Below are 15,134 nucleotides of genomic sequence, written 5' to 3'. Positions count from 1 at the left end.
AGGTACAGGAGCAGGGGCAGGCACAGGCATAGGTACATGCACAGGCACAGGCACAGGCAGCCTTTCACTGTGAGTCACCAGCTCCTGGTGCTGCAGGGTTGTTCCAACACCTCTCCCTAGGGTGTCCTTCACCCGGTGCCTGCGATGCTGCCTCTGCCTTTGCAGCGTGTTCAGGTACCGCATGAAGCCAAAGCCTGGGGCTGTGGGGCTGGGGCCATCGTCACCCCCACTGGGACCCCTGAGCTCCCCGGGCTCCCACCAGTGCCCTGGAATGCTGTCCCATGTGAAGAGCTTCCCACCCCACCCCAGCAGCAGCGGTGGAAGGGACATCACCTCCACAAGCTTTACAGCCTCTTGTTCCCATAAAGCCCAAGCTGGTTTACTCAAACGCTTTCAGCCTATGATGTTCAGCGTGTGTCAGAGCTGATCCTCGCACCGTCCCGGGCAGTGCTCCGTGTTTAAGATGACTCAGCAGCTCAGTGGAGCTCAGTCTGAAATTTGGGATGAAGTAATCCCTTTCTGGAGCTGCTCCACGGCTTCCTGCTTCCCAGGGATCATTCATCCGAGGAGCAAAGGTGCTGCGTGCCCTGAGCAGTAAATGCACCTCCAGAAAACCTGGGCTTTTCCAAAGAGCTTAAAGTGAGTGTTTGTGCCAAAAGGTGCCTGGACACATCCTGTGTTATCCACCAGCGAGGCCTCACAGGCACGCTGCGGGGAGCATGACGCTGCAGCAGCCTTGCTCCCATTCACATGGACTCAGTCATTGGGTACAAGGTTTGACCAATCCATGCTGCAGGACTGGCACCACTCAGTTTATTTTTAAGGCCTGTTTTGCTCTGGGAAGCCTTTGGCACAGGGTGCCCAGAGAAGCTGTGGCTGCCCCATCCCTGGCAGTGTTCAAGGCCAGGTTGGACACAGGGGCTTGGAGCAAGCTGCTCCAGTGGAAGGGGTCCCTGCCCGTGGCAGGGGCTGGAACTGGATGAGCTTTAAGGTCCCTTCCAGCCCAACCCAGTCTGGGATCCTGTGGTTCTAAGCCTTTCTAAAAGGACCACATCACTGCAAGGCTTCACCTTCTCAGGTACCCCAGAGAAAGCACTGGGAGCCAGCCTGCAGCGCCTGCAGGCACAGCTCCAGGCTGTGATGCTCTCAGAAGCACCAGCGACAAGAGGCCCATTCTGAGCTGTGCTGCAGGGCCCGGTGCAGTGATGTTCCAGCAGCAGCTGCAGGAGGTTCCCATGATTAGCACCTACCGATATAACCCAGCCCTTGGTGCTGGGGGGATGTTGGGAGGGAATGGAGTCACTCGAGCTGCTGGAGAGGAAGAGGAGCCTCTGTGAGAGGGAATAGTGCTGGGGAAGGAGCCATGCTGTGCAGTGCCAGCAGTGAGCAGAGCTCCTGCAGCCTCTCTTGGTACTGCCTGCGGTGTGTGAAGCGAACAGAGCTGGTGCTGCACACAGGTACAGGCGAGGACTGGACCTGTGCTATGTGAACAGAGCTGGTGCTGCACACAGGTACAGGTGAGGACTGGACCTGTGCTATGTGAACAGAGCTGGTGCTGCACACACAGGTACAGGTGAGGACTGGACCCGTGCTATGTGAACAGAGCTGGTGCTGCACACACAGGTACAGGCGAGGACTGGACCCGTGCTATGTGAACAGAGCTGGTGCTGCACACACAGGTACAGGCGAGGACTGGACCTGTGCTATGTGAACAGAGCTGGTGCTGCACACACAGGTACAGGCGAGGACTGGACCTGTGCTATGTGAACAGAGCTGGTGCTGCACACACAGGTACAGGCGAGGACTGGACCTGTGCTATGTGAACAGAGCTGGTGCTGCACACACAGGTACAGGCGAGGACTGGACCTGTGCTATGTGAACAGAGCTGGTGCTGCACACAGGTACAGGTGAGGACTGGACCCGTGCTATGTGAACAGAGCTGGTGCTGCACACACAGGTACAGGCGAGGACTGGACCTGTGCTATGTGAACAGAGCTGGTGCTGCACACACAGGTACAGGCGAGGACTGGACCTGTGCTATGTGAACAGAGCTGGTGCTGCACACACAGGTACAGGCGAGGACTGGACCTGTGCTATGTGAACAGAGCTGGTGCTGCACACACAGGTACAGGCGAGCACTGGACCTGTGCTATGTGAACAGAGCTGGTGCTGCACACAGGTACAGGTGAGGACTGGACCCGTGCTATGTGAACAGAGCTGGTGCTGCACACACAGGTACAGGCGAGGACTGGACCTGTGCTATGTGAACAGAGCTGGTGCTGCACACACGGGTACAGGCGAGGACTGGACCTGTGCTATGTGAACAGAGCTGGTGCTGCACACACAGGTACAGGCGAGGACTGGACCTGTGCTATGTGAACAGAGCTGGTGCTGCACACACAGGTACAGGCGAGGACTGGACCTGTGCTATGTGAACAGAGCTGGTGCTGCACACACAGGTACAGGCGAGGACTGGACCTGTGCTATGTGAACAGAGCTGGTGCTGCACACACAGGTACAGGCGAGGACTGGACCTGTGCTATGTGAACAGAGCTGGTGCTGCACACACAGGTACAGGCGAGGACTGGACCTGTGCTATGTGAACAGAGCTGGTGCTGCACACAGGTACAGGTGAGGACTGGACCCGTGCTATGTGAACAGAGCTGGTGCTGCACACACAGGTACAGGCGAGGACTGGACCTGTGCTATGTGAACAGAGCTGGTGCTGCACACACAGGTACAGGTGAGGACTGGACCTGTGCTGTGGTGTCACTGCAGTGTTTTGCTTTGCTTTTTCTTAGGGAGGTTTTCCCCCTCTCGGTGTCCTTAGAGGCTGTGCTTTGTAGAACTGGAGTCAAAGCTGGCCCCAGCAGCCCCTGGGAGCTGGTCCTTACCCAGGTGTGGCTGAGTCAAAGCAGCTCCTATAGAAAGATGCAACAAAGTGGTAAGGAAGGCACTGTAAGGTGTTATGTAGCTCTGAAGGTTGCTGTTATTTCCATCACTGCTGTAGCCAGGATGGCTCATGCTGGTTACGTGAAGGTGTGCATGTGTTTGCACAGGCTCTTCAGTCTTCTTCTAGGTCTGTTCTGCCATTCTTGCAAGTGGGGCAAGCCTGGTGTAATGGGGATGGTTGATGTTTGATGTTGCACTAGAGGTGATGAGCTGAGCAGGGTTTACTCCAAACACCTCACCTTCCTGCACTAGAGAAGGGGCTCTGGGGCAGAGCAAACACGCTTCTCTCTTCTCCTGAGGTCTCCAAAGGACCACCTGGAGAAGACCTGTCTGGGGACAGTGGTTTTGGTCACCTTGGTGGTGAATGCTGTGTTCCAAAAGGCATTTTCATTGTGTTCCTGAGCCAGGTGGAGCAATGTGCTGCAGCACAGCCCCACCTCTGCAGACAGGCCTGGGGACCTGGCCAGGCTGCTCAGGGCAAGTCCTGCATCTCCTTGCTGTCTGTGGATAAACTTGTCTATTGCTGACTTTAAACCACCAACAAAACAGCAAAGCAATTATTCAAAAATATATCTTTATTTTTTTTACTTTATCAGCTATTTAAATAACTCAGTTAAAATATCTTTTATTGCACATCAAAGAACCTTTCTGGATTCTATATAAGCTTATACAGAGAGAGCAAAAGAGGCTTTCTTACACTCACACACGCACACACGCGCTCTGAATCATTCTTGCTCTACAAACCCCAAAGCAGCCAACCCAGTGTAGGCTATGCTCATCCTCAACACCTATAGTGTGCTCTAGACAGCTAAGAATTGGCTATGGCAGGAAGGAGCTGTGTGCAGGACTGGCAGCAAGTAGAAGGGTGCTGTGGCTGTGTACCCCGGGGGTCTCCCCACAGCCATGTGGGTGCAGGCAGTGGGCTCTGGAAGTTGCCTGGCTCAGTGCACAGGAGGCAGAATGTGGGTGTTGATGCAGCACTGTGGAGTGGAGCAGGTGTAGGCCAGCGGACGATGTACCATGGGCAGATGGATCCTTCAGCCTCCTCCTGCTGTGCGTGGAGCCCAGGGCAGCTCTGGGGCGCTGAAGTGGGTGTCAGTGCTGGGGTGTTTGTGCTGGGGCTCAGGAGGAAGAGCAGCAGCTCCTTTTGAGCCTGCTGGGAAATCACGTGTGGCTGAGGCTGCCCAACGAGTTCCTTTGAGACTGTAATGGCAGCTTGGGTGATGTGGAACCAAACAGGGTATGCAGTTTGTTGCTGTGATCCAAATTAGATTTCATGCTCTTTCAGAGGATTCTTTTGGGCTGACTTAGGTTCTCCTGCTCAAGCTGTGTAATGACTTGCTCTACAAGGACATCTATGGCTTTCTTAACTTTTCATCTCGGAATAAATTGCTCCTCAGGCCACCTCATCAAAATGCAACTTGAGAGCTTTCCTTTTATCCTTTTTGTGCTCTTACCAAACAGTCATGCCCCTTCCTGCAAATGTCATGCTGCATTCCTGAAAGCCCTGGGCTTTTCCCACAAGTCAAGCAACACAGCAGAGAGCAATTAGTGTTAATACTCAATATGGCACCAGTCTTCTGCTGTGGAGCTATTCCTGCCCATACAAGGGGGTGTGTTCAGTTGGTTGCTAATGATAATAATGCCTCTGTCTGGCAAGACATCCCAGCTCAGTGCCACATCCTGCTCCAGCCATCTCTTGCAATGATTAACTTGAGAACTGATGTTGAAGTTCCTAATGTCCCCGAGCCCTTGGCTTTTGTGTCTGAGCTTTGCTCAGAGAAGCTTTGACTGCAAGTTCAATCCCTGAATAAGGGTCTGACCCGAAAGGCCTTCAGTGCTCATTTGGGTATGTGCCTTTTGCCCCTGGACACATGGGTCCAGCACCCACCTCTTCTTCTGGCACCTGGGTGGGTGGGTAAATAAGGGTCAGTGCTGGCCAAGCTCTAGTGTGTCGGGCAGCTGCTCCGTGAAGGCAGTCTCTAGCCGCAAAGTGCTGTAGTTGGGGGGGGGAGTCCTGGGCAGGGGGCTCTCCGGGGGCAGCGGCAGGCGCAGGGCGGTGTTGAAGGTGGGCAGGTCCTCATCGATGCAGACGGGGTTGTCGTGGCCCTGCCTCTCCAGGTCTCCGGCCTGCGGGGGCTTGCCCGGCCGCTCCCGTTGCCGGTTGTTCCACCACTTCTTTGCCTTTTGCCACTGGCGCCGCATCACGATGGAAAGCGAATCGATGAAGAAGACCTCGATGATCTCAATGACACACACGACCGAGCAGCTCATCCAAAGGCCCAGCTGGCCTCCGAAGTTGGAAAGAAGAATGACGAGCTGGAAGAGAAGAGAGCACAAGGTTATGGGTTCCTGTGGGTGCCAGGTCCACGTTCATGGCACTGTTATGGTGTGTGGTGGGTCTGTGCTGAGCTGGGGCACCTGGAGCTTGCTGAGCACTGCTGAACGTGGAGAGCCCTTCCTCTGCTGCCTGGTTATCCTCTCCCGCTCTGCTCTGGTAGGAGCTCAGTGCTACACATACCATGGGCAGCCCACCCCAGTGCAGGGCTTGGGACTGGTCAGTTGGAAAAACAGCCCCATATAAAAGAGTTGTGAAGGGCAGGACCTGGCACATCATCCAGGCAGTTTCCTGTCCCTGCAGGATGGGACAACTCCCCTGGCCAAATGAAAGCTTCCAGCCTGCCTGAGGGAGGAAGAGCCACATCTCCCTGTGGGTGAGTAGGGAACTCACCGTGTTAGCAGGATTCTCCGAAATGAATCTCTCATTCAGGTCTTTGTAAAACACCATGAGGTTCGCGAGGTCTGTCCTGAGAGAAGCAAAAGGCAGGTTGAGGGTTTAGTAAAACAATAACATGAAACATACTGAAAAACTATGCAAATAACCAGTTGGACCAGTAGGGCTGGGCCGCTCTAAGGGAGCTTTTTTCCCAATTGCCATCATTAGGGCTGCTGAGATTGTATCTGAGCTTGAGGTGCAAGCTAGAAACACATACAGAGAAACCTACTTGTTCAGCTTCTTGTTGATTTTTTGCCCTTTGTCCCAAGAGAGAACTCGAAGCATCCAGTCCTGGGGAAAAGACAGAAAAAACTGTTATAGGTGTGTGTGCTTGTGCAGAAACCCCCTGGTAAGGAAGCTCAGGCTCAGCACCTCCACGGACCAGTGTGGGTGCCAGGACTGAATGCGCGCCATGGGTCCCTGAGGGGATCTCCCTACCCACAAGCCAAACCTCGGTTTAATGGTGAACCCCTGGAGCGTAAGCCCTGACCTGGACACTATAGACTGAGCCTCTGGGAGGAGCAGCACTGAAGGGCTAATGAACACCCCAGGGGCCCCCAGCTTCCGCTGAAGCTCTGGGTTTGTAAAAGCCTTGCTGTGCCACGTGCTGTCACCACACTGTGATTAGGAACTCACCTCTGATACGGTGGATGGCCACTGGGCGATGCTGGTGGTAAGCGCCCACTCCTTGAAGCTGGGGAGAGATGCAGGCTGTCAGATGGGAGCTCAGCTCTCGCCAGGCATTTTAGCCCTGGTCATGGGCAGGACTTACCTGCAGGCATCTTTGCAGATTTGCTGGCAGCCCAGTTGCTCCTTCACAAACTTCTCGTGCAGCTTGTAGTAGCAGTACACTGCAAGAAGGGAGCAGGATATGCGGATGAGAAGCCAGAAAGAAAAGCTACCTGTGCTGGAGTGGAGCTTCTGGGGTGGAGGTGTCCTTTGTGGCCATCACCTCTGTGGTGAGAATAAAAAGATTTACCCTGTAAATATTGCAAAATACCCTGAGAAGTAGTTGTCACTTGCTACAGGCATGAACAATCGCCTCACCAGGTCAAGTGTGGTGTACACAAATGACAAGCAATTAGGACAACTGTCAGGAACAAGTCAATCTAAACAAGAGCACCAGTCTCAGGCTCTGGTACAGGGTCTGAAGTGGGCTGAGGTGGTGCTGGGTGCAGGCAGGGCTGGGCTGTGGTGTTATGGCTGGCAGCTGAGGCACGTGTGGTGTGTTTGAATACTTACTCCAGTTGGGGTTCTTCTTGTAGTTGCAGTACTCTGCCCCAGCGGGTAAGGGCTGAGCGTACTGGGCACAGCCACATGAGTCCACCATCGCCTTCTGAAAGCAGGAGTGCAGGCAAATCTGGTGGAGATAAACCAAGGGCTGCTGTGCCTCTGCAGTGCCAAGGCCCAGGCTGTGTCCACCTAAAACCATCCGCTGTTTATGCCAGTAGTGTTAAAGTGGGAGCCCCACTTCCCTGGGCCTTAAGGCTCTGTTGCTAGCGAATACAAATACAGGCAGAAAGTGCTGTGGAGGGTGTAGGCTCTAGTGCAAGAAATGAGTATGCTCCTCTCTGAGGGGGGCTCTGAGAGTGCCCCCACTTGCCCTACAGCCATCAAGAGCTTCAGCTGGTGCAGTTGCTCTTTGCACAGCCAAGGAGGTTTTTTGTCTGCTGTGGCATGTGGTCCATGAATCAACAACTAGGTGTGGGAAGTGACTCACTGGTGAAAACGCTCACAGCTTTGACCAAATTGTGCTGGTGCCTATTTAGAGACCTGGAGTTTTAAGGATTATTGGGCAGCAGTCAGTGTTTTGAGCTAAAACTCTTAACGGGTTGGAACAAGCAGGAACTGAGCTTGTCTTTTTGAAATCCCAGTCAAGCCTTTTGGTCCCAGTCCCAGCTCTCCTGAGCACTGAGTTTCAGTGAAGTACTGTTATTAAAACTTGAGATAATGTCTGTGATGCTAACTGGCAATACATCACAGCAGCTTTCAGGTATAATACCCCATAAACCAAAACCCATTCTAGGCACAGGCTTTGCAGCAGGCAGCAGCTGATATAATTACAATTCTTCAAGTGGAGAGTGCTACAACAACTGACACCCTCCAGGAGGACCCAATTACAGAAACCATGCAAAATTAGTGGAAACTTACTCTGCAAACAAACATCCTGCTATCTGGATACTGATTAGATGGTATCTGTTACTCTTGAGAGTCCTAAAGGTCACAATTTCTGGCTTCAAGGGTTACTAAGCTGCAACATTTACTTGGCCAATATTTTCCAGTCTCACATTGCTTGAAAATTGCCTAATGAGCTCATGTTCTTTCTTTATCTAGCAGGGTGCCTAAGGGAACTTCAAACATCAACCACTTAGGAATAAAACTTGGATTCTAAAAAGTGCTGTGGTATTTTACATCAGTGGTTAAGGGCAGTGACCCCACGCCTGCACTGCTCACAATGTCAGATCCTGAACTCCAGAATATCAGAAAGCTTTTTATGAAGGTAGTTTTCAAGCAATTGACAAAACAAATGCAACAGATGTACCTGGAGTGAGTAGCTCTTGTTGTAGAGGTTTTCTACTGGAATATCAGCCCCAGTCTCCGTGCAGTCACTGTAGGGTTTGCTCAGCTTCCGAGACCGAGTCTGAGAACCAGGAAAGAACAACCCTTGGTTATGGAGTTCAGCGAAACCACAGGATTTAGTGGCTGTTCATCACAATTCTGAAACCAAGTGATGGGGCAGGTCTGAGCAGCACCTTCAGCTTTTGCCATCTCAAATGATTTGTCAGTCACTTGTCAGAATACGGGCTGTTTTGCATTTCCCAAAACACAGTTCTGGCTGAGTTATCTGCTGCCTTCACTGAAAACCTCTGCAGGAATGCTGAGGTGCCATAATCACAGCAGTGAGGCTCTTTCAAAGCAGAGTTATTCATATGTATGTTTTCTGTCATTGCTAAGTCCTAGAGGCATAGTTTATCCTGATGTGTTTGAGTTTTGAGGGAAGGGGGCTGTTGGTTGGGTTTTGTTTTCTTTCCTTTGAAACCCACCTTCCCAGGCTGCTGTTGCCCTGGCTGCTCCTGTTCCATGGCTAAAAGAGCACTTTAGGCTCTGTGAGTGCTCAACAGCACCTCTCCAAAACGTCTCTAAATCAAATGTTTGCATCACCTTCAGGACTTTTTCCAGGTACTGCTTTGACCCTTCCTCTCTGATAAATGCCAACACCTTTTCCTGTTCTGCAATCTCTGCCCAGACAGAGAGCTCTGAAATGCCAAGTGCCTGCGAGGTCTGATGAAACCAGGCTGGGAGCCCTCAAATTCACAAGAGCTGATTTAGGCTGCACCAATGCTTCCTGCAGCCTGCCTCACCTCAGCTTGGAACCCTTCTTATCTTCCTGCGGTAATTATTCACTTCATAACAAAGAAAGTGGCCTGAAACCACGAGAAATGACACCCATTTAAGGATCCATTCACCTATCTTTCCCTATAGAGTTTAAAATTAGGGGCTGAACCTAAAAAGGATCAGTTCAGTAGGAACCTGAGAAAAGCCTGCTTACCTTCAGGCACTGACTATGCATCTGCAGGTTACTGAGGTCAAGCCTGATGGCTAATTACCACTTCTGTCTGCAGCTTTAAGGAGCTGACATGCATGGTACAAGTCAGATCCTTCAGAAAGGTGCTCAAATCTCTTTGGAGTGGACACAGAAGCATGTGGTTTCAGTATTAGGGATGGATTACTTCTGAAAACTGAATGAAACCAGCTTTTAATATGCTTTTAACTTCCACAGACAACCTAGTGCCAGCAACCTGCCTCAGCATCTTCCACCAGATGACAGATCCTTTGTATAGAACTTTTCTGTTGTAGCTTGTACTCCTATAAGAGCTTACTTATTCATTCAGTTACTGAAATAATTTCCAAACTAAATATTTAACTAAAGTACCGAAACTCCTACCAAGCAATGCCTTGTTTGCATTCCAGACATCTTTTTTGGAGGAGGTGGGGGGGGGCGGTAAGTCCCAGTACACAGCAGAAATACAGGAGCGATAACCTGGACACTGACATTTGCATTTGGGAAACATGGATTGCCATGTTCAAGCCTATAGTGAGCAGCGCTGTGTGCGGTACTTTGCTGTGTCCTCCTTTGTGTACCCAGAATGTGGGTACAAGGACTGGTCCAGCACCTTAGTGGGGCAGCCCTGTCCTGACAATCATGACTCCCTCTTGGATGGCTCTGGAGTAATCACAGCTATTTGTTTTGAGTCCAGAAGCTGTGCCCAGCTTCTCTCCTGGCTGTTATGTTAGGATGCAATTGCATCACTTCCTCATGCCAAATCTTTTAAACACAGCCACTGAGATACGTTCAGTTTTGGTTTTTATTCTATATGCAACAGTCCAAATGCACCATGCCAGGAAAATGTTGCATTAACTACTGAGGCTCTGCCTGCAGTGACCGTCTCCTGTACGGTGTAAGAGCGACAAAGGAAACAGTCTTGTGAGACTGCCTCCTTTACACCATCCTGGCTCCAATACCTCCTAGTCACTTTATTTCCCAGGTAGCATTTATCCCGCTGGTCAGACCAAGGGATTGCAGCCCGGTTTTCCAGACAGCTGGAAGATAGTGAACTATTTGCAAACTTAAAAACCATCAGCCCTGTTCTCAATGTCTTTTCTTATGCAGGAACCAGCTCGACCTGGCACACCCAGCCGGGACAGATAAGGGCTGACTGATGGACCCGACCCACCATCAGGGAAGAGAAGGCAGAACTAAACTGCTCACTTAACAGCCATCCAGATGAAAGGGGAAGGTCTGGCTGGCCAGATGACTCTGCTTTCACTTCTCTGCCATGGAAAGCAGCCCCTTGGGTCAAATGCCCTGTCTGCACTACACTAATAGGGGAAATTTGGAGCTGCAGCTCCCCCTGCCCTCACTGGAATGCTTCACTAAGCTGGCAAAGGCAGAGTCACTGCCCACGAGGCACTTTTACAGCTGGGATAGCAAGAAGCCCACAGAATAGCTACAGGGGTTGTACTGCAGACCTGACCCTAAGGCAGGTTCCCCACAGCTCCAACTCTTTCCCTTCCTCCCCAGAGCCTGCGTGGGATGCGAACTCGGCTGCTGACTGCCAAAGCACAACGAGGCACTTAACACGTTTCTGTGGTTGTGGATTTTGCTGTGAAAACAAAACAAAAAAATCCCCTGGAAAGGGAAGGGGTAGAAGAGGAGGAGAACAAACAAAATCCCCGTGGCTGGTTGGCTTAGAGAGACCTGATTTTCCAACAGTCTCTATGCAAAGGGAAAACTTTGTTCTGAAAAGTGCTATCACAGGATTTTCCTCGGGGCACTTCAGCTGCTCAAGTGTGAGGTGTCAGAGCCTTCCAGCTGCTGGCCATGTTCAAACATCATCAATTGGTTCATATTTACACCTGTCTGAAGGCAAAGGGGCAAAAGGACATGGGACTGCTGTCACTCACAAAGTGCATCCCAATGGAGGTGGCCGCTGCAGTCTCAATTTCTGTGCCGATGTCTTCAATGAAGGGATATTCATTCTGGTCATGGACGATGATCTTGGCTCCTGTGGATGTCACCAGGAAGGGGTTGTAGTCTGCTTCATCTATATACAGAACAACCTGCAGTCCTGAAGAACAGAGGCAAGGCAGGAGCAGAGTTACACCAGAAGCCAGAGCCACTTTTCTGAGCAGGGAGAGCTGCCTTAAATAGAACTGTAACAGCCAAGCAGAGCTTTTACAATGCTAGACTGAGACCCTTGCAGCAAGCACCGTCCCTCTGTGGCCCCAAGGCCAGTGAACAAGCTGTGTCTCCGTAGAAGGTGGCTGAAACTTACTTTAAAAAGTTATATAACCGGGAAGCTGTAATTCCCAATGGAAAACATTAGTGATGCAATGATATTATCTTTGTATTCTCTGGCAATGGTTTGCACTAGTTCAAACAAGCATTTCCCCAATCTGCTTGCACATCTAGAGCCAACACATCAATCACTCTCCAGTGGGATCCAGTTCACTGAACCACTGTTATCTAACAGCAGCTCTCAGCCTCTGGTCGGTCTCTTACCGTACTCGCTGCCGCCCGTGGAGGTGCTCAGCACCGTCCCGTTTTCTCCGCTGTTGAAGGTGTAGCAATTCCCATGCAGGGGGTGATGGAAGCGAGTGAAGTGCCTGCAAGAAATCAAGTGTTGTCACATTGCCCTCGGCAGTTTTCACTGTCTGCAGGAGCAAGTCAGCAGATCTGGGCTCTGCTTTGGCAGAGATGTGGCAGGACAGGATGTTTCCCTTTTTTTGTTGGTGGTGATTTATTTTGCTGAAAAGTGTGGGTCCTTTTCCCAGTACCTTGAAACTACATGGAAATATGATCTGGTTTAATAGCACCAGGAACTGAAACGTTCAGGAGGTTGCTGTGTGGGAGTAGGGGCTGAGAGGGTGGGGAAGTGGATTTACAGCACTAGGAAGAAGGTGGTGGTGGAAGGGACACAGTCCTCTGTCATTCAGCAGCCAAGGGTCTAAAGGATCTTGGCTTTCAGAAGAGCTGCTGCACAGGGGAGCTGATTCAAACACATTCATGTCTGTCCTCTGAGCATCCCCTCCCACTCAAGCAAACGTCTTCATTCCAAGAAAAAACCTTTTGCCTTTGTGCAATTACAGACACATACAGAATGCCCTCAGCAGCGAGTGGTACAGGGCAGCTTGCTCCTGGCAGTAGGAAAACCACGAAGCCAGGTACAAGTGTAGTCTGAGCCCCATAACTGTACAGGGAAACTGCTCCTGCCGGCACACACAACTGCACTGCCACCAACATAAAGAGGGAGATTTGATTCTGCCAAACCCCACAGGTTTATATGAAATGTGGACAGCAGAACACGAGGGTAAATGAAATGAAAGAGCATAATTAAAGCTGATGAAGACACGAATGTTGGCTTTCATTTGGAAATGGCTCCTGCTGGGATTCAACGAACACCAAATATTCAATTCCTACATACTATGTACTTGGAAATAAGCTGTTAAGCTGGAGGGATGTTCTGTGCACTGACCTTTTGTCACAAGATAGGCCATCAAAGAAACATGTCAGTAGAAGGTCATCAGCAGAATAACTCAATTTTTCTTTAGTCTCCAGGGGAATTTGTGCCATGATGTTCATGTAATGCAGCTTGTACCATTCCTGGATGGCATTAACACCAGAACTGAATGTATACAGTGCACACTCACTGCTGTTGTTTGCATCGCACTGATAATTACAAAGGGGAAAAAGTGTTTCAGGTGAAATGAAATCAAGTGTTCCACAAAGTATGGGTGACCCCCAGCAATGCACACACAGAGTCAGAGTGGCACCAAGGGGACAAAGGGGCAGCAAAGACCTTTCATTCAGGGCTAAACGATAGGATCAAATGTTTCAGGCCCAAAGGAAAGGTCACAGGAAGCACTAAGTCTATTTGGGCAGACTTCAGGAAGGTTCTCTTCCAGGGAGCTGAATCTGCAGGCAGCCACGGAGGCCTGGGCAGAAGAGCAGCTGGAGAGTTACTCACTATAAAGCCACCTAAGGAGGCAATAAAACTGGCCGAGGGACACCAACCCAAAACACCCCTTTGCTGCCCCACAGGGAACTGGCTGGCCAAGGAAGAGTGACACTCACCAGCTGAAAGCCGATGATATCATTTGAATCCCCGGAGTTCACGATGGATGAATCCTTGTGAAAGACACTGCCCTCTATTTTCCTCTTCTGGCCACTGTGAAAGTCAGTCGCCGTCTTAGAGAAGTCCTCAAACTTCAGCAGAGGGATCTGCTGGAAGAAGTCGCTCCCTGAGCTGTTCCACTCATCCACCGACCGGCGCACCTTGGATTTGCCCTCCGAAAATCCGTAGAAAGTCTCCAAAGCCTTTTTTGTCTCTTTGTCCAGCTCAGATAAATAGTCTTTCATGGCACTGTACCTGCATTGGAGACAACACGGTAAGAAGTGACATCCCATCTCACCTCACCCACTGCACTATGCATCCTATCACTTGGGACAAGACTGTGCCACAGACTCACACTGATCTCTCACCACCCCATCGATCCACATCAGAGCAGGCACAGCTCTGAGAAGGACCACAAAAACCAAAGCAGAGACTAAGCTACAGTGAGAGCACTCACAGACTCCCAAGCTCCCTGGAGGTTGTGTCAGCAAGCCTGAGGAGGCAAAGCATGTGGGAACAAGGTTTCTGCCTTTGTGCCAAGAGGCACTGGGGGCTGGGCCACCCACAGGGCCAGGCAGGGCAGCTGGGAGCAGAAAAGAGTTGATGTAAAGTGTAATATGGCAGAAGAAAAAGTATTGCTGATGGATAATGTCAAAGCATGCTATGGGGTAAGGAAGAGGCAACGTAAGAGTGACAGACATTCCTTTTCCATTATTCAGGAGATGCCGTTGTTTGTAATCCTGAAACCTGGGTCCTGGAAAGATGGGGATTTGAAGAGAACCAGGGAGCCGAGCAGAAACTGTCTGGAGCTGAGACTAAATCGACTGAGTCCACTTGAGCAGTCAGGGTGCGAGTGTAACCCACACGTGCGGGAAGAGCATCGGCACAGAGGTGGATGTGGTACTCAAAAGTGCCACAGAGGGGAACCCGGGCAGGCACGACTGCGGAGCGCAGCCCAGAGGAGGTTTGGCCATGGGCTGAGAGGATGCCCAGCGGCGGGGCTCACCCTCCCCGGGACCCCGAGCTTACTTGTAGGGGTTGATGTTGCAGATGGTGACGGCGGGGAAGGGCAGCTTCTGGAACTGGACGGTGACGGACACCGAGGCGCTGTAGTAGTTCATGAGGAGCTCCGCGCATTGCCAGAGGATGAGCCCCACGGCGCTGAGGGTGAGCAGGATCCAGAGGAAGCGGCGCAGGCGGCCGCGGGACACCACGATGCGGCGGCAGCCGTGCGTGTTGGTGTTGAGGCAGTACCACCGCATCAGCTCGCTCAGCGTCGGCGCCTGCGGGCCCCGCACCGGCAGCGTCCGCTTGATCCGTGCCGTGATCTTCTTCCCGGGGGCCATGGCAGCTGCGGGACACGGACCGGGCCGCTGAGCGCGCGGGGGCAACGGGACTCCGGCCCCGCCAGCACCGACCCCGCGCTGACAGCGCCCCGCCCCGCTGCGAGCCCCCGAGGCAGCCCCCGCCCGCCGCGCCTCACCTCGGCCGCCCTCGGGGCCCGGTGGGGCCATGCTGCGCTCCCGGCCCCGGCGCCACTGCCGATGGGACGGCGGCCGCCCGCCGCGGCACCTACCCCGCGCGGCCCCGCCCCGCCGCGGCCCGGCCCTCCCCGCCACAGCCACCGCCGCCCCGCTCCGCGGCCGCGCAGCGCCGCCACACGGCGGGGGCCGGGGGCGCGGCGGGGCCGGGCGGGCAGCGCCGGGCAGGGCCCCGCAGCGAGCGGCGGC

The 15,134-nt window shown here is 52.3% G+C and overlaps 1 protein-coding gene across 2 annotated transcripts; it reads right to left on the bottom strand.

The window, feature by feature from the left end:
• Nucleotides 1-4,194: 4,194 nt before the first annotated feature.
• On the bottom strand, nt 4,195-14,998 carry SCNN1G (sodium channel epithelial 1 subunit gamma). Of its 2 annotated transcripts, none has more exons than XM_057398036.1 (13): nt 14,888-14,998; nt 14,434-14,755; nt 13,365-13,659; nt 12,766-12,959; nt 11,793-11,896; nt 11,195-11,358; nt 8,271-8,369; nt 6,971-7,088; nt 6,501-6,579; nt 6,365-6,422; nt 5,958-6,019; nt 5,684-5,759; nt 4,195-5,271 (listed from the first exon to the last, which is right to left on the bottom strand). In XM_057398036.1, exons 1-13 carry the CDS (start codon nt 14,916-14,918, stop codon nt 4,882-4,884), a joined length of 1,992 nt encoding a protein of 663 aa, XP_057254019.1. In that variant the 5' UTR covers nt 14,919-14,998; the 3' UTR covers nt 4,195-4,881. The 2 variants fall into 2 exon arrangements, with proteins under 2 accessions (XP_057254019.1, XP_057254020.1); XM_057398037.1 differs by having other exon boundaries at nt 12,766-12,893.
• Nucleotides 14,999-15,134: the final 136 nt, after the last annotated feature.

This window comes from Pezoporus wallicus, unplaced genomic scaffold, assembly GCF_028554395.1.
Source record: "Pezoporus wallicus isolate ANWC-B61680 ecotype Strahan unplaced genomic scaffold, APGP_CSIRO_Pwel_v1 contig_6274, whole genome shotgun sequence".
Taxonomy (NCBI): Eukaryota; Metazoa; Chordata; class Aves; order Psittaciformes; family Psittacidae; genus Pezoporus; species Pezoporus wallicus.
The sequence above is the reverse complement of the archived record's forward strand: the minus strand, read 5'-3'. Positions and strand labels throughout refer to the sequence as shown.

Excerpts from the sequence above, each read along its gene's own strand:
- SCNN1G (XM_057398036.1), bottom strand. The coding sequence starts at position 14,918 with ATGGCCCCACCGGGCCCCGAGGGCGGCCGAG. Across the intron at positions 14,756-14,887 it reads GGGCCCCGAGGGCGGCCGAG|CTGCCATGGCCCCCGGGAAG; the intron begins GTGAGGCGCGGC and ends CGTGTCCCGCAG. Across the intron at positions 6,423-6,500 it reads ATCTGCAAAGATGCCTGCAG|CTTCAAGGAGTGGGCGCTTA; the intron begins GTAAGTCCTGCC and ends ATCTCTCCCCAG.